General features: G+C 35.5%; 3 protein-coding genes across 6 annotated transcripts; all 3 read right to left on the reverse strand.

The window, feature by feature from the left end:
• LOC105166442 lies at positions 575-16,114 on the reverse strand. Of its 4 annotated transcripts, none has more exons than XR_002287382.1 (15): positions 15,534-16,111; positions 15,339-15,416; positions 10,883-10,932; positions 10,687-10,740; positions 10,448-10,500; positions 10,215-10,287; positions 9,574-9,635; positions 8,887-8,955; positions 8,134-8,239; positions 6,888-6,958; positions 4,844-4,944; positions 3,457-3,520; positions 2,163-2,230; positions 1,091-1,133; positions 575-775 (listed from the first exon to the last, which is right to left on the reverse strand). XR_002287382.1 is itself a non-coding variant. In XM_011085792.2 (15 exons), the coding sequence occupies exons 1-15, from the start codon at positions 15,747-15,749 to the stop codon at positions 695-697; spliced, it is 1,221 nt and encodes a 406-aa protein (XP_011084094.1). In that variant the 5' UTR covers positions 15,750-16,104; the 3' UTR covers positions 575-694. The 4 variants fall into 4 exon arrangements, 1 of the variants encoding a protein (XP_011084094.1); XM_011085792.2 differs by having other exon boundaries at positions 3,425-3,520; positions 15,534-16,104; XR_002287384.1 differs by lacking the exon at positions 575-775 and having other exon boundaries at positions 1,101-1,133; positions 4,806-4,944; positions 15,534-16,114.
• On the reverse strand, positions 17,351-22,685 carry LOC110012314 (dnaJ homolog subfamily C GRV2-like). Its single transcript, XM_020695378.1, has 6 exons — positions 22,390-22,685; positions 21,842-22,279; positions 21,592-21,716; positions 21,129-21,252; positions 20,740-20,808; positions 17,351-17,965 (listed from the first exon to the last, which is right to left on the reverse strand). Exons 1-6 carry the CDS (start codon positions 22,522-22,524, stop codon positions 17,768-17,770), a joined length of 1,089 nt encoding a protein of 362 aa, XP_020551037.1. The 5' UTR covers positions 22,525-22,685; the 3' UTR covers positions 17,351-17,767.
• LOC110012313 (dnaJ homolog subfamily C GRV2-like) lies at positions 22,870-26,274 on the reverse strand. Its single transcript, XM_020695377.1, has 4 exons — positions 26,093-26,274; positions 24,731-25,025; positions 23,217-23,633; positions 22,870-23,145 (listed from the first exon to the last, which is right to left on the reverse strand). Exons 1-4 carry the CDS (start codon positions 26,242-26,244, stop codon positions 22,885-22,887), a joined length of 1,125 nt encoding a protein of 374 aa, XP_020551036.1. The 5' UTR covers positions 26,245-26,274; the 3' UTR covers positions 22,870-22,884.

Consider the following 27,686-nt stretch of genomic DNA (forward strand, 5'->3'; position numbering starts at 1 on the left):
CATGAATGTTACTCAAATAACATTCCTAGTTGGAGAAGCATCAAAATGATTTGCATATAGAAAAGTTACAAAGTATACCTTCATAGTTGTGAAAGTACAAGTACCCAACAAGATTAAGGCAGTCAAATACACCAAACCATGTGAAGGCATTTTAAATATTAGTTCTATGGTTAAGTTATGACATTCTATAGCTAAAAATGAGGTAAGATGATGTAAACTACACATAAGTCTTTGCAATTCTCAAAACAAGAGGGAAGGGCTGGGAAACATAATAACAAGGAGGGTTTAACTAATCCTATTAATTATTATGATAATTAACTTCAACTAATTGCTAATCTTAGCTGTATCTTATTGAAGGTTTGTTTTGCTATCAGCAAAACAGTTAGAAAATGTTTTCAGGAAAATGTAAAATAAAAGAGAACTTCTTACATTAAGTAGAGGAATGAAATTTCTGCCTTGCATCACTTAAGGTATGATAAAAACAAGCATATAAGACAGCAAAATATCTCATCAAATAATTTGAAAATGGAAACCACTTTGATGATAATCCATCAGCATCAGCTGGATCCAAGACTTGGATAGTTACTAATAAATTAACAATGAAAAATAGTGATTACATCTGAGTAGGAAAACGAAAAAGAAGGGGGGAAAAATCAATAATTTCCTTTATATGTACATTTTAACTGACTACGTTTTATGCTTCAAGATCATAATACTTGTCCAGCACCTTTTCCGTATAATCTCCAAAAGATATAGACCCATTAGGCGTGCTAAACTGTAAGAAATCACCAACATACAGTAAATCTAAAAGTAGACAGAAGTTCTGCGACTGCATGGTAAAATAGAATGGAACTATCAGTTAATTTCCTTTTCTCATTACTAAATTTCATAATCATCCTCTTGCTAGAATCAGATACCCCACAAATGTGGCTACTTAAATATTTAAATGTGTGAGGTTTTAGACTGCTTATTAGCCTAGTCTGTTTTGCTTGCTAATGTAACTTATGGAGATCTTGGAAGTAAGCAGTAAAGCATTTAGTAATACAGTATCACAGGTTTATCGGTACTAATAGAACTCAAGAGGACTCACCTCATGGATGTTCATTGACTCTGGAAAAATAAGCTTTTCATCCCTAAACACAAAAATCATGGATCAATATACTTCATCTGAGGAGGCGCATAACAATTATAATTAGATGCTATGAACATAAGAAATCACGATTTCTTGATGCAGTTACATGCTACCATATGAAAATAAAAAGTTTCAAGCCAATGAGCTCATTTTCATGCTATTGGATCCAAGGGTTTGTTTGGTTTAAGTGAGAGAAAAGAAAAGTAAAACAAGGAGGGAAAGGAAAAGAATAATAGTTTTCTTTCGAATTGTTTGGTATGACTAGAAGTAGAGTAAATTTTCAAATACTTTGCCTTGTTTGGTACAAGAAAAATAGATTGAGAATAAAATATTATTTTTTGTAATTTTATTGATTAACCCTTTCTCTTTATTTTAATTAGAAAATAAAAAAGTTAGTGTTATACTAAAATAATTTAATAAAAAAATTATTAGTAAAAATATTTATCAAACAAGTACAAAAATATTTTTTATTAATAAGAATATTTACCAGTATTGTGCATTTATCCTAAACTATTCGGTTTAAATAAAATAAAAATTGCTACAAATGATCACTGGCATAGTAGTTTTGAGGTGATTTGGTTATTCATATGAGTTATCGAGTAAATAAAAATAGATTATGTACTTTTTGTGTCTTTTTGGTTTTATATTTTCACTTTTCCGTTCAATTTCGGATGGAATCAAAAACGGATTTCGGAGGGGTTTCATACACATCCAATTTTACTTGGCCTACAACTATTCTCCCTAACCAAACACCAAACTTTTTCTTATACATCCACTTTTCTAATACACTCCCTTTTCGTCTAACCAAACAAACTCTATTAACCATATAATCAAGAAGTAATAATAAGTACACCTACTAGTTTCAGGCTACAGCTACTGATCGTGACTGCATATTCTTGGACTATTTAGTATCTTGAAATAAGGCTAGATCACAAAGTTCAATAGAAAATTTATAAAGAGAACTTTTAGTGAACTAGACCAAGTTAAGATTGAACAGCTAGAATATAGAACAACTGGTTAATCAGCATACCAGTCAGGCTGCATAAATAATGCAAATGTTGAACGTTCAACACCAAATGCCGCCTCTCCCTTTGGTGCCTATATTCACCAATAAATCATGCAGTTATGCATGGTTAACAGAGGGTCAAATCAAGGAACTTTAGTATATCAAAGAAAATAATAACTGGATGAGTAGGGAATAAAACAGAATACAAGAAATTCTGTAGTTGAAAAACTTTGCTCAGTCATCCTTAATCATTTTTCCATGGGTGGGTGGAGGGGGGGGGGGGGGAAACTGCTTTCTGTTAACTTGCAACAATCATCCTTTGTTGCATAACACTTTCTATTTTTATTTTACTTGGAAAAAGTTAATATTTTGGGAACTTATGCTAGGAAAACTATTAACAACTATGTACCTTATTAGCACTTAATAATTAAATTGTTGCACGAAACATAAAATTGCCTAGTATTTTTCCAAATGAAACCAAAACGTTCATATTATGGTTCTTGTAAACATATTACCAAAAATAACCTCAGAACTATCACAACAACATCTTACATATTTTGTATTTCCAATATGATTATAGTCTCTTGGCACTGAGGAGAATGCAGGCCAGCATTAAGCTGCAAATAGTATTAAGATACAGTGCAGCTGCTTGCCTGTTCAACAGAGTGATGTTGACTCCAATATCGAGATAACCATATGGATTGATGTTTAACACCAAAAAGACCAAAAGAGAAGTCTGTGGTACAGAAATGGACCAGAGTACAAAAAGGAGGACATCTAACAGGTATCATACTAGGAGAGCAATATCTAAGGTTTAGAGCTTGTAAATTATAAAATGATTTACACATTGGAGATATTCAACAACTGCTATTTATCAAGTATGACCAGGAAAATATTTATGTTCTCTTTACCTTCAGATTTCAATATTGGTAGCCTTGGTCATTGGATACTTTTCACTATGTTAACTTGTGTGGAAGCTAAAATCTAATTAAGTAAAGTTATAAAATGAATTATAAATGAATCAGAAATGCCAACCAGGTTAAGAAACACTAACTAAACTTTGCTAAGTGACTAGAAAGAATTAATAGCAAAAATGCACCTTAGTTTTACACCCAAATGCTGCAACAAGGCAATTACATAAAAAGAGGACAAAATTTGAAAAAGCAAGAAAATTCAAGGCTATATAAACATCTCACAGACCACCAGCATAATGCCTAATGTTCCACCATGGTATCATGGAAAAAAAAAAAGAAAAAGGAAAAGAAGAGATTAAATAGCCAAAATACCCGAACGCAATGTGGTGTTGCACAAAGCTGACCTCTTGACAATATCTCTGTTGTTTCACCTATTTGATATGCTATTTCATCTTCTCCATACACCACCTATAGCAACAGAAGTACACAGATGACTGAGCTAGAAAATATACCTTAAAACATGATATATATATATATATAACCAGTATCATCTAATAAAAAACAGCAGCTTAACTACAAATTGAATAACAGAACAGAGTCCTTAAATGCAAACCCATCAACATATTTCTTAACATAATCATGTAAAATTTATTGGCAAACTGTTCTTGCATACTTATATAGTTATATGTGATGTAATTTACAATATAGCATCACGAAATTCTATTTTATTATGTTAAAATTTTCACATGGACAGACCATGCATCTCTCCACCAGAATCCACCAATTCCTTTTGCAGTATTTATTACTGAATCTGTAGATTGCTCGTATATTAGAAAACAACGGAAAGAAGGAGAAACAGAAAATAGAGGGTAAGGGGGATCCAAAATGGCGGCACATCTGCCATGGTCTACTCGAGACTCGAGTGTCTTGAAGTTATTTTGTAGTTGTATTTCACCACTGATTTCAGTGCGCATTTGATGGTTGTACTAGTGACAAAAATATGAGGCTCCTACGGCATCTAAGAGGACCATCATCCTGGCCTGAAAATTCTGTACCTATGTTTGCTACCTCTTTTTTTATTTCACTTTTGGTTAATATGAAATTCCAAGGGTTCTTTCTGACATCTTTCTTGAGTTAAGGTTAATTAAGCTAACATCTTAAAGAACTTTAAGTATCTTCTCCATGCCCATTTGGTGTATCTCCGATAGCCTGGCGCTTGCAACTGCTGTCAAAACCTAAATAAAAGGAAGGTCAAACATTAAGCTTTGTCCCCAGATGAAATGATTATAACCTGAATGTAGAACTTTAGAATACTGTTAATCCATAACTTCTGCTTCCTCAACATAAACAGGGCAAATAGTTCACCCCAGTTTGAGCAAAATCACAGAATTCGCAGTAAATCCACAACTTCCCATCACGAAATCTGTAGATCACCAATATTTGGGAAGTAGAGGAGATACACGTTGGACTAAATGGCAGCTATAACTGTAGCAATTCAAAAATGATTTTCTCGATTTGATCCGTAGATAACAGCTTGGAAGTCGAAGGTCTAAACCATTCAACCTGGTTCTTCCTGAATCACATCATGTCGTATTTCCCTAATTTGCCATTTCATACCCAATGTGAGATTTACATTTCACTATAATTTCACTTGAAGAATAATTAATTAATGAATGTTTTTAGTAAGAAACACCAATAAACCCTTTAAGTACTATGATCGTCAGTAAAAGAATATGCCCCTAGAATATTTGACCTGAAAAGTACTATGATCATCAGCAGAAGGATATGTACTTTTACTATTTGACCTGAACGCGTTTTTACATAGAGGCCAGCAGCGCTGTCGGGGCAAGGTAATTCCACAGCATCTCTCGTAAACATGCCGCATGTAAGACCTGTATATTATATTCAAGCAGCAATAATCACAAAGCCGTCAAAAGACAGCAAGAAAAGAAAAACATTTAGAGTATATAATATCTGGTAACCATAAGACTTAACTAGCCTAACAAACCAAAGAGAGATGCACCGAACTTGTACCAAGAACATTTGGTCCTTTTTGCAGCTGATGGAGTATGTAAATAACTATGATCACATAGTTTGCATATGCTTCTATAAAAAACAGGTTCTAGGTATTGTAATCATTCTGATAGCTAGAAGTAATGAAAATTCAACTTCATTCATTTTTCAGATTCAAGATTCAATGACATACTCATAAAAATGAAATTCTGCTTTTCATCTGTTTTCACCGCTATTATTTTATTATATCTTCACTGAAGAACTAGTTAGGCCAAATAAGAACCATTTCAATCAGTAAATGGTTTCTCAAAGTATAGGTCAACTTCAAACTTGCTTCTCATCAACTTTATCTAAAACAGCATGCTGTGCATGATTGTCTGATGTAGAGGATTGGATTTTATAATGAATAGCAGAATAGTACTTGTAACAGCAAGCAGAAAGCAGGTCAATATTAATTTCTTATATCAACAATAGTTATGTGCTACAGCTCCTAACTTGGAAAAAGAAAGACAGAGAACTATAAATGAAGGTTGTCACTCCAGTAATCATGAGCACGTCAAAAGGATGATCGTTCAGAACTGGCAACAGGATGTGTGAATTTTTTTACTTTTGCATTTAAAGAAATTAAAATCAATTGTAAGTTAGAACTTTTTAAATTTCCACTACAACACATCTGTCGCATACAAACCCAACATCCTCAACATGAATATCAACACAAATCATATAAAGTATCTCTTGGAGGTAATTAATGTGTTTGATCACCCTTTGTTTTGTCTTAAGCTAAGCCGACTGCTAATAAGAAATATAAGTCACTTGAAAAGATTAATTTGAAGGTAGCAGCTTACATAAAGATAATTGTCATATTGCTACATTCAAGCAGATTTAAACATCTCTCAAAAGTCACTCAATCTAATGATAAGAATGTGACTTAACATGTGGAAGAAGGCAAGTTCATGGAGATGGGAACTTATTTAATGCTTGAGATTGTATCTTAGCAAGTCCACTGCCACTTGTCATTTTACATGCCTTCAATGCATCTGTATTCTTCATAAGGATTTCAAGTGAAGGTTGGAAAGACCAAAGAGAAAAGAACATAAGGCAGGCAGAGGTAAGAAGGGAAGTCAACAGCAATTTTAGATGCTTTGGAATGACATTGGCTATAAAATAACTTAATTCAAATAAAGTACTTCTAGGATGAGAAATGGCAACATGAAAAGCATCAGTCTTCTACATAATATCTTTTAAGTGGTACACCAAAGGATATAATGAAGAAGCAAGTCAAGTGCATTCCAGAAAGATCCAACACACCGGTTACATAATTCAAGTTTCAAAGGATTAACCAGAAAGGAAAGGAATCATGATGGTAAGGAAAAGTTGACTGTTTCATTTATCTATAAGGCAAGAAAAAAGAAGGGATATGAAATTCCCAAGATAGGCTCCTAACTCGGAACTGACAGGGCATGTAGTTTATCCTCGAAATAAGGGTTCCATTAACATTTAACAAGTGAATCTTACTTTTCGAGAACTTAAATTAGTAGCAATTTGATTAAATAACTTCATTCCGTTAATCTTCACTTGCATCAGAGTGATTTACTGAAAAGGTTATCTTCAAAGTTGATTTTGCATAATTTGGGCGTCAAATACAAGTTAGAAGCTAGGTCAAGTACCATGGATAGTGTGCACCAAATTTAGCATTTTTCTTTATGCCCAAGTTTATATCATTCTTCCTTTTACCACAATGCATATTTATCTAGGAAGCATGTGTTTGTTCTAACTAGATAGTCATTTCATTCCTGCAATTCAAGATCTAAAAATTGCTGACCTGTGAGAGAACCATGATCTGTATGCCATCCACACCATGATGACACAGTTTCATCATCTTCAGTGGAAATACTGCATGGAAAGTCATATCGTGGTAATTTGACTATGGGGGAACATTAAACCAGGGTTCTTTTCTCTTTTGCAAAATAATACTAAATTCAAGCAAAAAGTAATGCTGAAACCAGATGGTCAGCAGGGGGAGTGACAACATTAAGGGAAAAAAGACTAATTAGTTTAAGGGAAATGCATTTTCATTTCTAACACAAAATGTACACTAAACAGAGAATATTTACACGTGACATGTCCATATACTCTTAACAGAATTGAGGAGGAAACCAGTATCCAGATTTTGGTCCCTTCAGATGCCACTTATAACTTGTCCAAAGAAATTGTTCAATGTTTATATAGAACACCTTTTAATTTCAAGCAAATTCCCTTCTATCAAGGCATTAACATGCATTGGATATTCTTCTACTCTTTCATAATTTTCTCCTATGCTGATATGGGACAGCCTCTGCAATATTAGAAAGAAGTAACCAGCTCTACTTTACCATTTTACCCTTGAAGTACATGATGAGAAAAAAATTGTCTTCTGAAATATCTAGTATTAGCTACTTGAAAGAACCCCTGCAATCAAGCATAAACCAACTCACTAAATTGTTAAGCCAATTGAAAGGGAGAAGCTACCCAAGGCTTACAGGTTGGTGACAAGTTAAGAATGGATGGATTTGAACCAATTGCACACCTGCTTATATGTATGCATACATAGGCATATACAAAGACACAAGATTGGGACTGAAACACTCACACCATAGTTACACACACATACCACTTATTTTACGTGATGTGTATAACCAAAGTGCCAATTTATGAAGCCATTACCAATAAAAAGATTTATATATAACCCAAAACCCCTTATAAGCTCCGTGTCTGCATATGTTAATTTGCACATAACTAGTCCAACTACTTGTGTGAATTCTTCTTGTAACGAGCCAATTTCCTGAAGGACATTAGTCGGCATCTTTAGCTATGGTGAGCAAGTATTCTATTGCTCAATTTCTTTATCCTTCTAAGGATTGACAAACAAAATGATAGAAGTTTTCTGCCTAAAGCTTGCAGCTAATAGGAGGTATCTGGATTGCTATAGTAGGCAGAGATTTAAGTGATTTATAAAAACAGAGGAACAGCAACATCCAAACTGAAAAGGCTAAATGCTTCATGAAAAAAGTTGAACAGAAGTGAAGTACCAGTAAAGAGAAGGAAAATAATAAAGTAGACGGCCTTTATGACATCGAGATCGAAGAAGTATTTGTTGTAGACTTCCATCCTTGTGCAATTTGGACCCATTTGATGCTACATAAGTACAAATAAAAAGTAACAAATTAGATATGATAAATGAAACACTGAAACTTGTAAAAGACCAAAAAGTAAAAGGCATCCCTTCTTATAAATAAAGGAGGCTATCTTATAAATAAAGATATTAAGCAAACTTATCAAAGATTTTTTCTACAACTATTAAGTCCAGTTGGATGCCTCCCAGATTATATTAGGTCTATTTGATGCAGGATATGGAATCAACGTCAGATATGGGTGCCTATCAAGGATAAGTTGCACCTTCCTCCCAACATTAAGAATGCAAACAGAGTCCACAGTCCACACTTCTATCAGAAAAGATGCTTAAGGATGACTGTCTTCTTAGATAAAGAAAATTAAATGTCTAGCATCTTCTTTTTTTGTGTATAGTAATATAGATGTCAATCTAGATCATAAGCTAGGAACTGTAAAATTGAGCAAGATTTACTGGAGCCACTCTGCTTTGGTATCAACATTACACCAATGGATTTAAGATTACATATAACATGACCACTTAAATATGTCATGCAGTTCTCTGTATACATAACCAATTAAAATTGGATGATTGGTTAAATGAAATATAATTGACAGTGATGAATTCAATTTAAAGATACCAATGAAATCTCAATCCTCAAACAAGAACTTACCATAGCGATCACAGTGACGTGCCAAAAGCAACCCAACATCCAGAATCAACTTTCCAAGAGCTTTAAAAGCTGTACAATGAAGTGGAGGAGGAAAAGAAAAGTCATGTATATCCAGGATGTAATAATGAAAGAAAAACCTAATGACTGACTAAGTCTGTAATTGTTATGACAAGATCCCTGTGGTCATAGACACAAAAATTTTAGGAGATAAAGTAAACTGATACAATGGAGTTTAACTGGAGAAGACTTAAAACCAACTGATGCATAGACAAGAATAAAGAAACGATTAATGGCAGAACATGGAAATGTGTAATAGCATGTGATAGGTATTAGAAATAAAAACTTTTGCTCCATTTTACAGTAAATGACTGGCAGCTGAGAGATTATATGCAGAGAGAGAGGAAATGTTTCTCTCCAACTGAATTGAGGTCTATTTTTGCTAATTTTGCTTTAAGTAATTTGTGTACACATTGATATTCATTGGCTAAGTCTACATCACTATGCAATATACAAACTAAAAGACCAGATTAGCTGAAAAAGTTTTTCAAGGTTGCCTAACAGACATTTTGTTGGGGGTTTTGGGGGTACAAGATAAAGCACACTAACCTAAAGGGACTTTTTATCCAGAAACTATAACAAAAGTTTTATCAGACTTTCAAAAAACAGTTAAGGCCTAAGGGTGCATACCCGGCTCAAGTTCTGGCAAAGCATGACGAGGCCACATATTTGGTCCACAGTAGGATGGATACCTAATCAGCAAGGATCGGCAAAAATATCTCAGAGTGGTGACAACAGTGCTTATTGGTGCACCTTCATAAGGGAAAAGTGAATCGTAGCTTTACTAGTAATAACTGCTACTTCATTGCAACAAATCTCTGGATGAACTTTCTAAACATAAAAAGAATAGTCAAAAAGACCTTTTCTTTCCATGTGTAATGAAGCAAATTAAATGTGTCACTGAGCACAAAGAGTTTGTCTATCATATCATATGCCCAAATAATTCCCAAGTAATTCAACAATAAAAGCACACATTGTTGTTTGTTTCAGTTCGTCTATTTCCATGTTAAAGTTAGTTAAGTTATGCCATACATATTCAAGTCATTGAAATTTAAAGAGGTACATATTAGGTATCAAATTGATTGATCTTTGACTTTTCACTTCAAAAAAGTCCATATGGGTACAAATAAGCCCACAGAAGGCCTGAGGGATGTGGAGGTAGTAAAATCTGCATAATGAACATCTTATGTCAATCCATTGAACTATCAGAATATGTAATGGTCATGAGATCTCCGCTTAATGCTCATAGACGTGCTAGTAGCTGTTAGTACCGTTTAACAAGTGATATTTCAGTTGTAGGGATGTCAAGTATTGGATTTGCGTAGAAAGAGCCTTTCAGCAGATCTGTTCGAAAGGAAGCAAGTTGCATAGGTTAAAGACTGCTAAAAGTAAATGTAAGATAAACGCAAAATAAATCTTGAAACTAGAACAGATATTTGGATGGTTACAGGACAGAGGGAATGCTTGTTCCTTTTATCTTTATTACCAAGGGACCAGGAATTACCTGGTTTTCCAGACTCAAGCTTTTCTTTTCCATGACTCCATCCAATGTTGTACCTGCATGTACTCCCCATAATTCAGACTAAACAACATTTCAAAAGGTTGAAACCCAGGCGAAACATGCAATTGCAAGGCAGATATATAGAATCAGGAATTTAGCACTAAACTTCAGTGTGAATAAATGAACTAGCGACCAACTAGCAAAGAGTGATAGGCGGGTTAATGAATAAATGATTGACTTACCTACTATTAGGGTCTTCTAGTTCGCACTTTACCTCTTCTGGAAGACTAGCTAATCTGGTTTGAAAAGTGACTAAAGTAATTGAGAGGCAAAAAAAGGTCTTCTTAATCTGAATGCGTAGAAAATTAAAGAAATTCAAGGCTTATATTGGTGGATATCATGTAGTAGCATAATGGTAGTGGCTCATTAGGTTCGTACCTAGGTGCAAGATGTAGAAGATGTTGTCGCAATGAAGGATACCCTGGAACCTATATAAGCAGAACCTGATGCAATTATTACATTCTTAAGAAAGCAAGTATTTTAACAAAAAAAAAAATACATGAAAACATTAAATTACAGTAGCCACGATCAACAAAGCTCCAAGGAAATCTGACATACTAATTACTGAAAAGACGAGTTGATACATGTTAAGGTGAAAAAAATGCTAAAGCTCTCTGATACACCTACCAATTTAGCACAACCGAACAACCAAAAGATACACATGCCACTGAAAGATATGGGGGAAGTCCACATATTAGGTACAGAAAACTTCGCCCCAAGCTAGAACCGAATGAATATCCTTACACACACAAATCAGCACCAATCATTAGGTCTTCAGAAATGGGTTTCTTCATGTTAAGTCCTTGGTTTCTCCAATTTTAGTGTGACTAAACTAATTTCCTAGTGAACTTAACCAACAAGACATAAGATTTCATGGAGTTCATGTGACATCATGTAATACTCTTCAAAGTCAATTTTTGAAGATACATTTGACGCTGTTTTTGGTTCTAATTTGATCCCCTGAGATTCTAGGTAAGATGCCTATATATACAATAAAATTACTCTAGTGACAGGAGGTTAAGATAGTCTCAACAATTTTGTCGTAGAACCTCAACCCTAAACCAATAAAATTCCATTGGCATCCATAGACAGTGCCATAGCTACTATTTAATCAGAATACCACAAAAGCATATTGTTTTGTTATATTTATGATCTCTTAATTTTTTCAAATTGTAACAGTCAGTAAATAGAAAATAGCACAGGAGTTCTCCTCCGTAGGAGGGGTAAATCAAGGCTACTTGTTTGCTAAAGGACTTCTAGGTCACTATTTTCTAGCATTCAGCAAGATGAGATTCTTCTTCAAATTCCAATTGAAATGATGATTTCGGACATGAAATCAAGCAGAAAAGATGATCAGAGCGCTTAGTTCCTTGCAAAGGAATATATAAAGTGGGTCATTTGTCTGTGGATGAGGAGTACATTAAACTTGAGGCATTGCAGTTTAATTATTAAGTGATGGAAGGTGCATACAGAAGTATTCTTTACTAATGGACAAGCAGCATGATGATACAACAAAAGGACCCCATTAATGGCCATGATTCTTTTAAGAATACTGAGGCTTGACAATAAATAAGGTCCAGATATATTTTATCATGGGCCTTGTGTTACAGCAGAAACTCTATCCACAAAAAAATCCAGAAGAACCAGCAGCTAAATATTGAAATAATTTGTGGGGAAAGCAGGCTTGCTGGGGGCAAGCAAAAATCCCAAATACAGAAGGATGACAGAGGAAAAGAATAACAGAACTGGTTGAAATTAATGACATAGCAGTTCCAATTTCTAAGGACATTCGTATCAGTCATAAATCCTGTCTGATTTCGGAAATGAAGATAGTACCAAAGTAAGCACAGGTAGTTCCCTAGAATCTTACAGGATGAGAAGGATGAAATCTAAAAAAGAACATGTTATACTTAAAGCAATGGAAAAATATCAATTGTTAAATGTGTGTCAAGACATATCTCCCTTGGGAATTTGCTTTATGGTGGTCACCAGAAATATCACTAGAATTCTAGCTAATCCAGAATCACCCTTGTCGAATTCTTAGAAGAAGTTATAGCTTCTGATGAAATTCAATGAGCATTAAATAATTTATATATACGTCGATTCTATAAGTAACTAGTGAGAAGTTAATTTTATAATTTTAGGAGGTTGTGTTTTCCACAAGAAGTCTTTGTTTTATGAAAATGAGCTTGTTTAGGACTACTTTGAGTAAATACAACAAGTATCATAAGCTCATAACTAGTATTACCAACCCAATTTAGGATTAGCTGAAGACATAATATTCTTCTAATTCAAAAACTTCGAGGTTGATTATTCAGTTACAAGTCTGAAAGGTATTTTTTATTGCAAGATGCAATTAAATACACGGTAGATACCTCAAGCTGCAAGTTTGATGTCAATTTTATTAGTGTATACTAATAACTTATCCACACACCATCTAGGATAGAAAAGACGACCAACACTTGAGTGGATCCATGGACTGGAAGGTACAAAATGTGCTAAAAAACTAATGATATTCAGTACGATATCGTTGTCCCACATCAAGTCGAGACAAAGGAACAGATATACAAACAAGCCCCAGTCTCCCTTCTCTCTTGTCAGAACACAACTGTATGGCTCTAACCAAAGCAAAAATACCTCACACAAGGACCTAAGCTGTCCACAATCTGCCAGTTGACACCAAACCATGTGGTCCTATTTGTGAGAACGAGGCCATGTGCCCTTCTCCAACCCCTTGTTGGTGACATAATACTAACAAACTTTAGTTTCGTCTCCTTAAATATAGGCAAGGACTGGAGCAATATGAAAACCCTAAGCCTCAAGATAAACGTGTTTTCAAGCTCCAATCAAGCATTCACTAACTCGCACCAAAAGTCATCTAGTTCCAAAATGGGCAAGTGTACTCCACATCATTTCAGGACAATGGAAATAAATTCATCTTCTGAGTAATTTCGTAATTAACTACGTATTAGTTACATAGACTGAACATCACTCCATTGCTCAAGGAGTGTTGTTGCAGTACAAATATATACCTTAGTACAAGGATCTTTTTTGATTTTTCATTGGAATTTTATAAGCTCCTCCATGTCTTCAATATAGAAGCCTCCCCTCTTCACTATAAAAGTCCCCTCATTTGAATGTAAAATGGGGAGGCAGTCTGTTTGTTCTTCAAAATACTATAACATTATCCTTTACATTGAGTTGTGCAAATGTATTGTTATTATCATTCTCAAAATGAATTCCTCCAACTATTTAAACTCACCACATTGTTTTAGCATTTTTTGGGGAAAACTTACTTAAAAATTGAGGATGATTGCTGAATTCCCGCCGCTTGTCAGGCTAGTATAATGGAGAAGGAACAAGAGAAAATCCAACAATTGAAAGAAAAAACCAACATGTGATCTTATCCTTGTTTTCAAATAATTAGCTCATGTTGCAACTATAATGCACCTCGTTGTTTCCGAACAAAATACAAAAGTACATTGAATAAGATTAAGTCCACTCATTGCATGAACTTATTGCACCATCAATTACTCATGACATATCTATATAGATTAGCCTGGAGCCCAGGAATTTCTAGAAAAAGTGCTTAATACATACAAAATATCCGCAAAGTGCAAAGTTGTACGTCATTCCTTTTAAGTCAATGAAGTTGTGGTTGGCCCCAAAGATCACCCAGATATGCATGATCCTTTTAAGTCAAAAAGTCATAGTTGACCAAAGGAGTAGTAAACAGGTTCGTAGAGGTTATAGTCAATATCGAGGCAATGGATCAAAATGACTCCCCCGAAAGGCCAAAAGGTCATATGTGATTCCCTTGAGGTTAAGCACATGCTAGTCCCGAAAACACTCAAGATCTCCAGAAAGGTCATTGCAACCTCCTTTTGTGATATTATGCAAAACTTAGCCCAAAGACACCTATGACCTCTGGAAAAGTTATGATAACTCTCTCCAAGTTAAGTTGCCTCAGACCCACCAACAACCTCCCAAAAGGTAACATGTTCCTCCCTCGAGCTTAAGATAGCCCATCAACACCAATGACATCTGCAAAGGTCATATTAAATCCCTCGAGCCTAAGAGAAATCTAGTAGGAAACATTGACAACTCTCCAAAGGACATTCATAACCTTCTCAAGCTTGAGCAGAACTTGACCAAGGAGACACCTATGACTTGTCCGATGCCATATGTAAGACCCTTGAAATTAAGCAAAGGCTAATTTCAGAAACACCAAGAACCTCTGAGAAGGTCGCATATAATCCATAAAGACTCAGAAAGAGCTAGTCGAGAGACACCAACAATCTGAATGAAGGACTCATATGATAAATGAATATATATGATAAATGCATAAGAAAGTATACTCTCAACTACATTCTCGACGTTTATGCCCCATGGTTGGAGGCAAACAGTGAGTAATAAAATGAACATTTGGAATGATTTCGTAATCAACTTGCAAGTATTAATTACAGGGATTTAACATCATTGTTCTGCAAATAGATTGTAGAGTATCTCTTGTGTATGACAGGATGTTTTTGACTTTTAATGGAATTTTGTAAACACTTCTTCACATCCCTTCATTATAACTGACCCATTTGTATTTAACATGGGGGAAGCTCTTTACTTCAACCTTGTTGCATGAGAAACCCACCATAAAAATCATTGATGGTATAGCATGAAAAGAAATTCATCTTTCGAAGAGGCTCCTAAGTAGCATAGGTGACCGATAGTACGACTCCGAAAATAGAATGATCACAACTATCATTGTAGAAAAATAAATTTATCAGATTATAACAACTTGATAAAGTTTAGATATACATGAGGGGAAATTGTTCCATACATCTGATATGGACAGAATTCCGAGCCCATTGGGGCCAAACCCCAGCTCTATTTTCTCCGAGATGTCAGCACTTGGATCCTATCATCAACCAAAGCCATTACAAACGAAGCACCAGTATAAATAATCTCTTGCAAACTACAAAAGCGAATCAATAGATTATCTAATGAAAGAAAATACGGAAAGCGGTGCACTGACCTTTAGTTCAGTGTAGGAAATAGTAACAGTTGAAACCGCAGGGGCAGGGGTTTGCGAGGACATGTCAGAGAAAGATCGGAGAGGAGAGGAACGAGGCAGTTGTTGTATAGGTGGATGATAGAAAAATCTAGCAGGAGTTTTTGTATAGGTGGGGCGTAGAAGGGGAGAGTCAGCAGAGCCTCGGAGGAGGTATGCGGAATGATTTAGAGACGCCATGCGGATTTCCAGTTGCAGAGTTGTTTGTGGGGTTGGACGAATCTTTTGTAATGTTGTGCGCCCGTTTCTATCCCGCGGACGTAACAGGTTTTGTATTTTTCTTTTTGTTTTTTTTGAGGTAAACGGTTACATTTTATTAGTCAAAACACATATGTGAATACGCACGATTCTGTCCATCCACAGCAAACTTCCTCAACCTCTCACAGCTGCTGTGGTGGCCTAATTCTGATGCTACCTCACACTTCCCTCCATGAAACTTGGTTTGTATGATGCCATAAGCCCCAACAGACGATCAAGAACTTGTCCCCGATATCTGCCCCAATGCGTTATATGTTGTCCAGATCCAATCCTTGATCCACAACGCCCTCTTCTAATTATCTGCCACGCAACTCGTCGCGAGAACCTTTCATCCACAAAACAATCACTAATTTCTGTTGCAGTTCACTATTTTCTTTTAGTGCAAATTTTCAAAACAATTTACTAAATAATATATAAAATTTAACATTATGTTATTCCATTTAGAAAGTTCAAAAAAACTAATTCTAAAGGGGAAGAAAGAAATACTTTATTAATTCATGTTTTTGAACTACATTATATATCTGGAATGTTGCTCTACTGCAGAATAGTTGTCGTCTAGTGTTTGATTTTTAATTTTCTTATATTTTAGTTTATAATGATAAAGTTAATTTTTATTATTTAATTTATTTGATATATTTTACATTATTTTATTTTAGTTGTTTTTAAATTTTTTCTTTTTCTTATTTTTGTTGCTGAAAATTTTCTTGTTAATTTCTTATTGCTTGGAACTTCATTACAGAAACTTTCTAGACAAGTTTTTGTTAATTTATGAAGCTGAATAATCTCATATCTTGTTGTCTAGATATTGGGGTTGAAGTTGGATGAACAATTGAAGTATGGATTCTAACTAATTCTTATTTCACTGTTTGAATAAGTAATGTTTTTGGGTCAACAAAATGACTAAGAAATGTGTTAAGTTGAGTGCTGAGATTCCAACCATGGCATCCAAGTTACAACTCTCTTTAGCACATTCACAGTTTTTTTGTTTTTTTGTTTTTAATTTAACGAATTTTTAAATGTAATGACAAAACTTGATGGAATTTTCAAACTTGGGAACTAATTCTGATGCGGTAGAAACGTGAGCGACCAAATCCCAATAAATGGTGTAAATGAGGTACAAATGCTGATAATCACCAGAATAAATTACATTGACATATATTTTGTAATTAAATCTTATAATACAAACAATTCCACCCTCTAATAGAATGTCAGTTTAATGTACCTCGTAAGGTGTTCATATAAATTTTACCAACTAAATTAAAATTATACCTGTAATTACAATTTCTACCTCAGAGGGCGTACTTGTAAACTTGCAAAGACTGAAATATTTGAATAATTAGACCTTACTTCATAAGGTGTTGAATTTATCCTAAATATAAATACAGATTCCAAAATCCAAAAAAGAAAAAATACAGACTAGATATGTCAACCAATTACTCGTGCCATAGTAATTTTGTGAAAGATAAGCCTAAGTAACAAAAAGATTCACCAGAAAAGATTCAACGAACGTGCAGGCCACATCAAACACAAATATTTATCAAGTGAACCTTGCACATACCATTTGACATGAATGTTCAAAAAATGCATACACGGTAATATCTTCCATCACTTTCCAGGAGGGATGTAATTTATAATCTCACCAATGGAACTAAATTTACAAGCACATATGTCGTCAATGTCGCCTATCATACTGTACAAAATCATTACATAACGGCAATTCACAAAATTATCATTGTGCTTTATGAAAGTTGGACTGTGTGGTGCACGGGGAAGAGGAGAGCAAGACAGAGAGGAGGAGAGCTGTACATTTTTTTCGCTATACAATGAAGAAATGCATCCAAAATGGCAAGTTGCTTGGGCAGAAGACATCTCTTATCATTCATGTCGGAAAGAAGTCTGCAGCTAACTTTGGCTCTTTGATTAACATAACAGTTTTTTGTCTACCCCTGCATTCCATTCGAATCAGATGTAACTGTGGTAGGGGATCTTGCTTGGCTGTGTTGAGTTGGGGGAGCTGTCAGTGCGTAAGTAAGCCTAGACGAAGAACTTTCAATGAGACCAGCAACACCAGCAGCTGAAGTTTGAGCATTTGAAGGAAGAAAAAGATCATGCCGCTGATCCTTATAAGCATTCCAAACCTGCACATCCAAATTTGAAACATAACCAAACTTTGTAAAAGGAATACTTGATCAAGCCTTGCAATGCCCCATTTCCTTCAATACTTGGTGTGAAGTATAATTTAGTCATGTAAGGGCTTGATAAACATACTTCACTTGGAAACAATATGCTTAATTTTCCGAAAATTTGGCTTCATGGAGTGCCATGATAGAACTGGAGAACCACAGAAAAATGTTTTTCACTACAGAATTCATTGTTCTCCTTGTAGTTATCACAAATTCTGGGAAATCAAGTTGTCCCTGCATAAGCTACTGCATGAAATCTTTAACTCCAGATCTAAGAGTTTTGCTTGATATTTCAATATTAGTATATTACTAGGATAAAAATCTTATGCATACTTATGCTCCTTCAGTCCTTCCGAAATAAGCTTAAAGGTTAGCCTTCTCGTTTATAAGGGAAGAACTGGAAACAGCAAAAGGAAAAAAAGGAAAGAAAGATAATAGACTGTCCAAAGCCCAATATCCAAAATCCAATTGTGTTTCAATGAGATCTCATAACTCTGTAGGTGTGAGTTAATTCAGCCACTAAACGTCACCACGATCTAACCCTACTAACAGATGTGCGCAGCTGGACTGGGAGCATAACTAGCATTCAAGAACTAGGTATGAGAGCTTTGCAGTAAGTCCTTGAAAAAATAAGAACTAAAAACATGGTACTACAATAAATGCAAGTAACAGGAGTAAGTACTCATCTTGATCAAAAGATCAAAGCTTTATTGGTTTATTTTGAAATTCCAGATACATATTACAATGCAGTATGTTGTGCGCCTCTATCACATTTCTTTAGCTACAAAATAACAAATATCAACCAAAATAATACATAAAATAAAAATATCGTACAACATTATATATCATAATACAAGCAAGTGCTGAATATAGTATTATATTGTTCACAGAACCTTTTTTGTTTAATTTGAGACCTACTAGCACATGTCAACAAATTGCATGTCTCTCAACCAAAATAATACATAAAATAAAAATATAGTACAACATTATATATCATAATACAAGCAAGTCCTGAATATAGTCCTGTTCACAAAACCCTTTTTATTTAATTTGAGACCTACTAGCACATGTCCACAAATTGCATGTCTCTCAACCACCATAACAAAATAAACGTAATTAACATGATTTTAATTAGTATATTAAAGAGAACAGAAAATGTATTAACAACATTACAAAAACGACTAATAGGGTGTTGAGCAAAGTCTATTTAAAAGCTCCGATAAGCTCCTATAATTTCTAAAACGCCAGATAGTATTTTAAACATAAGCTCCAATGAACCTAAAAATATGAACCTTACAACATATTAGGAATCAACCTTTTCAAATTATATAGTCAAAACTAAAGGATCTTTTTAGATCCTAAAAATATGTTAGAAACTCTTTCCTTTTATTTTCTCTATGGGACTTTTAAGATTCCAAAATCTTATTTTAGGGCTAACAAGCTCCTCCTAAAAATCTTGCTAACATTTTAGGACATGTTATGAACTTTCAAACATGTTGTCATTAAGAAACTTAACCTCACCCACACCATCTAACTTCTACAAATGCGGTTAGAAAGTAATTTAACTGAAATTCGTTGGTATATTTTAAAATCTACTAACATGAATGCAAAATTGCTGTGACATGTGAGCATGATGTAAGCAACCATTGGCTAAGGGAATTTATGAATTTTGGCAAAGATTAGGCAAAATTGACCAGAAACTTTGTGAAAAATACATGAACAGCATTCACAAAGTCCACGAACCTCCAGCATTAAAGAATTTGGTGCTTGTTTATTGGAAGATTCGTTCCAACAAAATATGACATCTTTTTCTGAATATTAAATTACTAAAAGATCCATTAAATTCTAAAAACCATCATATCTGTCAATTGTGTTTCACATATACTTGGTGTGCGAATTAGTTTAAAAAAAAATATGCTTTTCAATATTTAATTCATGTATCACATACATTTGGTATGTAAATTATTTCAGAACAATTCATGCTTTTCAAAAATTCATTTACACTCCATGTTTCCTGATAATCTGCAGTGTCACAACATTACCCACTAAATGCATTAAAACTCATGCTCTATGCCTGATCAACCCAGAAATTCAGAGCATATGATCTATTATCCTGGCGGTTCTATTACCTAGATCCAAACTAGACCCCACTATTAGCTGACCTTATCCTGCCCATCCTATGTGAGAGTAAGGAAGAACTCCTCTCAGCAGCTTTAATTTTCTTAAGCCTAAATAAATCATTATTCACTTAGCATTCTTGCATGCTAATCAAAAAACTCACGAAACAATCACAATACCTCAAGAAAAGCTTTTAAGAAGGACTTGTAAACTACTAATCCTTTTAGAGCTTTTCATTTTGGTGTGCATATTGTTGTTCCTTGTCCTTTTAAAGGAAACATAGAAGATTCCACGGCTGGAAGTCATCTTTGTTGAAAGACTGACTGCTTATAATTTTTTAAAAAAGAAAGGTTAAAAGTAGCAAGATTTGATGCAGCTAAAATCTGATGGAAAGCAAAACCATGTTTAAGTCAGTATCACATTATGATCTAGTTTAGCAGGGGATGGGTCAGCTCACCAACCACATAAAGCTGCCAGCCGTTGACCAATTCATGCAAAAAACACGAACTCAAGGGTTTTAGCTACTAGTTGTTCTAAAAATTTCAGGAAAAACTCACTCAAGAATAATAGGTCAGATAAACATGCAACACAATTAAGGAGTCATGACTTACATCAGAGGCACTCAGTATGTCACGTACTTTGGTACAATAGGCCCCTTCTGTTGCAAATGCATGCAAAACCTACACGAACACAGCAATAGGGATTATGACCACAAAGAGATTATGAACACAAATATATTTCTGGAGAAATTAAAAAAATAGAACTCAGACCACCTTGAGCAACTTATCATATGAATTCAGAACATATTTCTTTTGCTAATTATGCACCACTTCCGTCCCAGAAGGTTGGTCTGGCATTTTATGTTAGTTCATTGCAAATGTTCTATACTTGGAAAGAAAGACATTTATCATTCAATCTAAAGGCACCATCTCAATTTTCCAAACCACCATCCAGAAAAGGATGGTTTATGTGTTCACACAAATCATGATATGGTACAGACCTCAATTGCAAGAACCCGGCCAATTGCTGCTTCTGACTCATTCCAGTTCATCTGTGAACAAAGCCCATTTCTTCCCCCAGCTCGCCAATCAAGAAGGCCAAGAAGAACTTCCACAAGACCGACCCTACAACAATTATATGCCATGTTACTATTGCATGACACAGAGAACATGCAACAGTAGTTTTATAAGGATGCATATCCCAATAATATTCTAAAATCGGACTCAATCACCCACCAATATCTTAGCCCAGGTGACAGATAATTGCACGTTTTGGGCCGAAAATTACTTTGTATCTAATAAATACTAATTGCATGATGTTGCATACTTATGCACCCATCTTAGAAAATTTATCATGAAAACACAGATGAATTTATGCACATTGTTATTTCATTAACCACGTCTGCACATTTCACATGCATAATAATTCTACAACTTAGGGTCTAAAGAGATATTGATGCTCACTTGAGACCCTGTGCAACAAGTGCATCTCTTGCTCGATTCCCTGCAACTACAACACGCTTTAAGGTTTCAAGAGCTAAGATGCTTCCACCTTGCCAACCAATCGCTTTCATCAGAAGTGGAACTACCTGAAGAAAAAGCTCATCAGAACAAGACCAAACTTAGCAACAGATTTTTAATCAGATAAACACATCTTTCGTATGATATTTTCATGGAGGGGAAAATAGGGGGGCTGCTTAAAACCACAGCATACCTGGGGTGTCCCAACACTAGTGGCTGCCATAGCTTCTGCACAGGTGGTGCTACCTGCAAGCTGATGTAGAACACGTAAACAACTAAGGCGAACTCGCTCCTGAGGAGTTTGTGAATTTTGTTGCGACGAACCATCCTCAGATACATAGGTTTCTGAAGCCATTGTTTCTCTGCTTGCTCCATGGGCTACTGCAGACACAAGTTTGGGCACATAACCAAGATATCCAACATGATCTGCAAGAGCGGGGTACACCCTGAGTAAAGAGACCAGGGCAGCAGAAAGAAGTAGAGGAAGTTCAGTGTCAACAGCTTGGCCATCATATTGTGAGGCGGCAATGGATGTAAGGTACTGATCCAGCAGCCCTTCAAGAAATCTCTTGGGATTTCTAAGTGGAAATTTGGGATCTTTCAGGAATAACCTAACATAGATCCCTCCAACCTAGACAGCAATACATGATGTAAGTCATTAAACAGAATTAGCATTCTTTAGAACATCCATGTAATCAATCAAAAACAAAAGAGTACATCTGCAGCACATAGCAGTTATACCTGAGGTTCATTTCTCATCTCCTGTTGGCCAGAAGCCTGCTCAGGTACATCCCAATCAACAACACGTCCTTTCACCTGTTCACGGTACAGATCCGAAGCCATAGTTGCTATTTGTGCAGACAACGATGCAGCCATTGCTGGAGTCCAGACAAGTTCAGGAGTTTTGTTGTTTGTTCAAGAGCAATCACAACTGCTTCACCAGGACCATCCCTGATTACCGAGACAAGGAAATCAGGCAGAAATCTTGCCAGACTTATCGCCACTCTAGGCCCATGCATAGTCTGGCCAACAAGCTTCCCTAGTAGCGAAGCTGCTGCGGCTCTTTGCTGCAACGGAATCTCTTCTACACAAAATTTCCATTTTAGAGAGCAAGATAGAATTCTTAAGAAACCGCTATCTATGAGATCAGCATACCTTGTATTGGCAAGAGAACTTCAAGAATGAAAACCAACCCTCCATGCTTTGCAGCTGCCCAAGCTAGCTCCGGCGTGCTTGCTAAGGCAGAACATGCAAAGCTCCTTCACGGCAGCTGGGAGATGAGTGAAGCAACTGTAATAAAATAAGCAGACCAGAGCTATCTGCGACCATTGCTTCCACACAAGGTGCATATGTTGTCAACCGTGACAAAACAAGTAGACATAGCTGAGGAATGTTGCTTGATGAAGAAACAGGAAGAGAAAAGCATTCAAAAAGGGGCAATAGCTTCTCCTTTGTGGAGACCACCGAAGCTAAATTCGGATTCTTTGTCAACAAGTGCTGAAATTACAGAAAAAATGGTGTCAAGGGTGACTAATAAAGTGTCAGAAGAAAAACCACCAGACTTCTACCTGAAGGGATAGAAGACCGTATTGAAGATTTTTAACTAGTTCCAAATCCTCCCTCTCCAAGCTTTTCCCATCAAGTGATGCTGAAGAATCATCAGAAGAATGCTGCTCGGCAGATCCATCAGTGGTTACATCACTATTAACATGAGTATCCATGCTTGCAGCAGGTGCATTATGAACTAGATGTGATATAAAATCAACAAGGGCAAGACAGAAGTCCTCAGGCTCAGTAATTTCAAAATCTGGTTGATCATTATAGACTCTCAAGTATACGTTGCCAATATAGAGCTCCTTAGATAATGCTTCATAAACAAAGGAATGTGAATCTTTAAGGTCATATGAACCATGATGACTGAGGCTTGCACGCTGCTCTTCCACAAATTTCAAAAGTTCTGCTCGAGTGGAGGAATTCCAGATTATCTGTAAATGAAAGATCAAGTGAAACTATGTCATGATATCTGAGAGTTCCACAAGGTCATCAACTATGGCATAGAGCATCAAAATGGCCATCACTTGGAACTACAGTATATGTGTTTAAAACATTTTCAATCTAGAAAGTTATGGAAAGTAACACCCACACCCCAATTATTATCAGAAAGACAACCTATATATAGATTAGAATTATAGCTTGCACATAACAGATACCCTTTTCTTAATGATTATGCAAAAAATAAAACCTTCAGGCTCGTGAAAAGAACTTCTGGTGCTAAAGCTTCTTTTTTTGTTTTTTTTTATTTTTTTTTTATGGGGTGGGGAGGAGGAAAATGTGCGAATAGGTTTGCATATCAAACATAAGAAAATGCATGGAAATTTAACAACTAGAAGGGCATAGATTGTAAGGCCCAACACCAAATTTCTTTGATCTAACAAGATAGATATACGGAAGAAGATACTCTATTAAATGCAAACAAATAACCTCTTCCCTTAAAGAACCAATAGTTGACCTGCAAGAGATTCTTTGAATTAAATACTAAGAACCAATAGTTGACCTGCAAGAGATTCTTTGAATTAAATACTATGTCCAGTGCAAAAGACAGTTCAAATGAAAATTAAGTTCTCTAGTTTTAGATGCAGAACGTCCAGAAAACATCCATGCCACCACCACACCTGGATTTGCTAGTAAAAAAGTAAATCGGGAAAAGAAAAAAAATGAAACTTGAATCAGTTATAGAATCTTCATGACAACTACATACCAAGTAGTTAAAGCCAAGAAGATCTAAGGACGTAAACTTGAAACCTTTTAATAACACAAACATGTAGAACATATTGCTTTCCTCTCTTTTTTCCCTCAGTTATCTACATCTAATAGAACCAACAAAGTACTTACAAAAGAAGAAGAAGCAAGTATTGCCTACATATCAGAAAAAGTATGTTAAGAAGCCTGCCCTGTTATAGTGTTCTGAATTTCACAACATTCAAAGAAAAAATGCAGATACTGATGCAAGAAGATGAGGCAATGCTCAAGTAGCACCCAATATATTTTTTCTTTGTCAAAATGCAAAATCTGCAGCATTTACCTCAGGGGACTCCAAGTTTGAGTTTAATGTGAATAGGAGGTCTTTTGCTAATTTATTTTTCAGCATGCTTGCAAGTTTAGGGGTAAGTAAAGCTCTAAGGGCATCAGCTGCAGCCTGATTGTAGGGTGTCGGGATCTCCTCGTCAACCAAACCACTAAGCCTTGACAAGGCATGAGATGCTTTTACAGCATGTAAGTTTTTTGCAATTTGAACGCTAGTTCCAACACCATGTGCATCTGTCTTATCTGATTCCTCCGCCGTCGAATCATATTGGAGCAACAATGGTATAAGGTACCTGAACAAACAAAAAGTGACCCTATAAAACCACAAGTTTCTGAAATGGACCTGGATTCAAAAAAAAAAATCCACCTGAGAAAGACCATAACATCACCATAAAGCAGTTTGCAACAGTGGAGTGGTTTTTAAGATACAACAGGCACATAGCAGCTGATGCAGAGGCCTTCAAGTTCACAATGTTCATAAACCATAAACTTCCACAGTGCCGTAGAATAAAGAAATTTTGTTTTTCAAAGAATACTCACCATAAAGTACCTTCACCACAATAGTTCCAAGATTTTGTTCAATTTTAAAATAAAAGTTGGACTTTCTTCGCAAGCAAATTGACTCGACAAAAGGTACCGAACAAATAAACATTAACTCTATGAACCCTCAAGTTTAAAAGGTACCGAACAAATAAACATTAACTCTATGAACCCTCAAGTTTGTAAATGGACCTCGATTCAAGTAAGAGACCACAAGAAAAACTATAACATCAAGGTACAGCAGTTTTTTTTGAAACATAAGAGTGGTTTTTGTAAGATGTAACAGTCATGTGCCAGCTGATGCAGTGACTTCAAAATTCATATTGTTCATAAAGCTTAAGTTTTCACACTTCACGTAGAAAAAGTACATTCTGCCATTCAAAGAATAGTCACCACAAAGCATCTTCAACACTAGAGTTCCAATATTTTGTTCAATTTAAAAAAATAAAAATACGACCACCTTCACAAGCAAATAAGTTTTCTACAAGCTCAGACAGACACAGAGAAAATGCCAGCAACAAAGTCATCCACATGAGCACAAAGAGCATTATAAATAGACCAATATGGGTAATTTCATTATTCAATATTCATATATGAGCTACGAAGAATTATATGGGCAAAAGAGTGAAAAGTAATGAACGAATACAAGCTAAGTCACTGAGCAATATGTCACTTGGAGCCAGGTTAAGCGATAAATATAAAAGGACAGTCAAAAAATCCATAACAGAAACAGTAGTGTTCTGCAAAACTTCCAGAAACTAGAATCTCATGCTAGAAAACTAATGAAAGCATAATCATAACAAAATAATATCCATCTTACCACAATACACCAGCCTTCAGAAGGGCATTTTGAATTTCAGAGGAGATAGAAAGGTGAGCAATGGTCTGCAGGGCAGCATCAATAGCAGCAGGAACAAGCTCAAGTTCAGTGCAATGAACAATGTCATCAACTAATCCTGAAAATTCGAGCATCTCAGTTCTCGCACTTTCAAACTGACCCAAAACTGGACATTATGTTAGCAACAAAAGTAGTGCACGGTTCAGTGGCACGAGTTGTTGGTTGGACCACACACATGCAACGGGAAAGGAGGGTTGCAAGAAGAGGTATTCCACCATCTCTCACAAGCTCTTCACCATTCAATGATGAAGACTCGCACCTGAAAGTTAAATATGTGGAAATAGCATAAGCAAAAGTACATTTACAAAGTACTTATCTAAAGAAGAATGATATGGAAATTAAAGGCAGATGATGAATTTACGTCAACCAAACAAGCTCCGAGGATGCAACTAGAAGATGTGCTTGATCAGAGGAAAGAAAATTGTTATCATCCTTGTCTTGTCCACTGGCACTTAAGAGCATAGGATATCCAGCATATTTGAATGGCATCAATACATTCCCATATCGCCTATATAGAATACACTGGCCCTTTAAGAGAAGCAACAACCTCCAAGTCTGGGGACCTTGCAATCCTTGCATGGTCACCTAAGGGAGAGGAATCAGAAAACAGCGGATCACTAATAAGAAAATATGAAACATGGAACTCAAATATGAAGAAATACAACCAATTAAAGAGATTTCCATTCCGGCCAAAGACATGCCTCATAAAAACCCTCATATGTAGGGTTCAACTTAGGAATTTTGTCCAACTTCTCATAAAAACCCTCATATGTAGGGTTCAACTTAGGAATTTTGTCCAACTTTGCTGATCATATTCCAAGAATTTTGCTGATTGCAGAATGAAATATTAGATGGAGGCAACAAAACCAAAGGGGCTTCCAAACCTCATAGGAAAGCCCTATGATTTACATTTTCACTCTTCCGTAAAAGCCACTTAAATTTATATATTTAAATTTATTTCTTGGTCCACACCTTAAATTGAGGTAGTATCATATCTAAGAATTAAATATATATATATATAGTCCCGTGTCCTTCCTAGTTCCAAGATATATTTAAAACCAATACTGATATCCATTTATATGTGTAAAATAAAAAAGCACTCATCTTGACAGCATAAATACATTTAGAGCACTTTCTACCAGTCAAATAAACAGCTTAATTGTGAAAATGGCGTCTAAACAAGTCGACTAATTCATTTGAAATAAGATCTGGCAGCTTATAAGATCCCTTGTCTATATGTTCTTTTTTTTTTTCTCAAGCTTAATCATATGGTCTCCGTTTTGTATGAGTAACGACAGATCCTCACACAGGATCAAGGAATTTGGCATACCTGCAGGCACTCATAAGCTTTCTGCACTGCCAGAAACTTCTCCCTCCCTTCAGGATTTTTGTCTGGATGATACTTCATTGCAAGTTTCCTATACTGTCTCTTGAGCTTTTCCTCATCAATATACTCAATCTGCTTTGATATATTAGGTATCTCCTCAACTGACTCAAAACTTGGTTTCTTAGGGGC

Source organism: Sesamum indicum, linkage group LG7 (assembly GCF_000512975.1).
Source record: "Sesamum indicum cultivar Zhongzhi No. 13 linkage group LG7, S_indicum_v1.0, whole genome shotgun sequence".
In the NCBI taxonomy this organism is placed as follows: Eukaryota; Viridiplantae; Streptophyta; class Magnoliopsida; order Lamiales; family Pedaliaceae; genus Sesamum; species Sesamum indicum.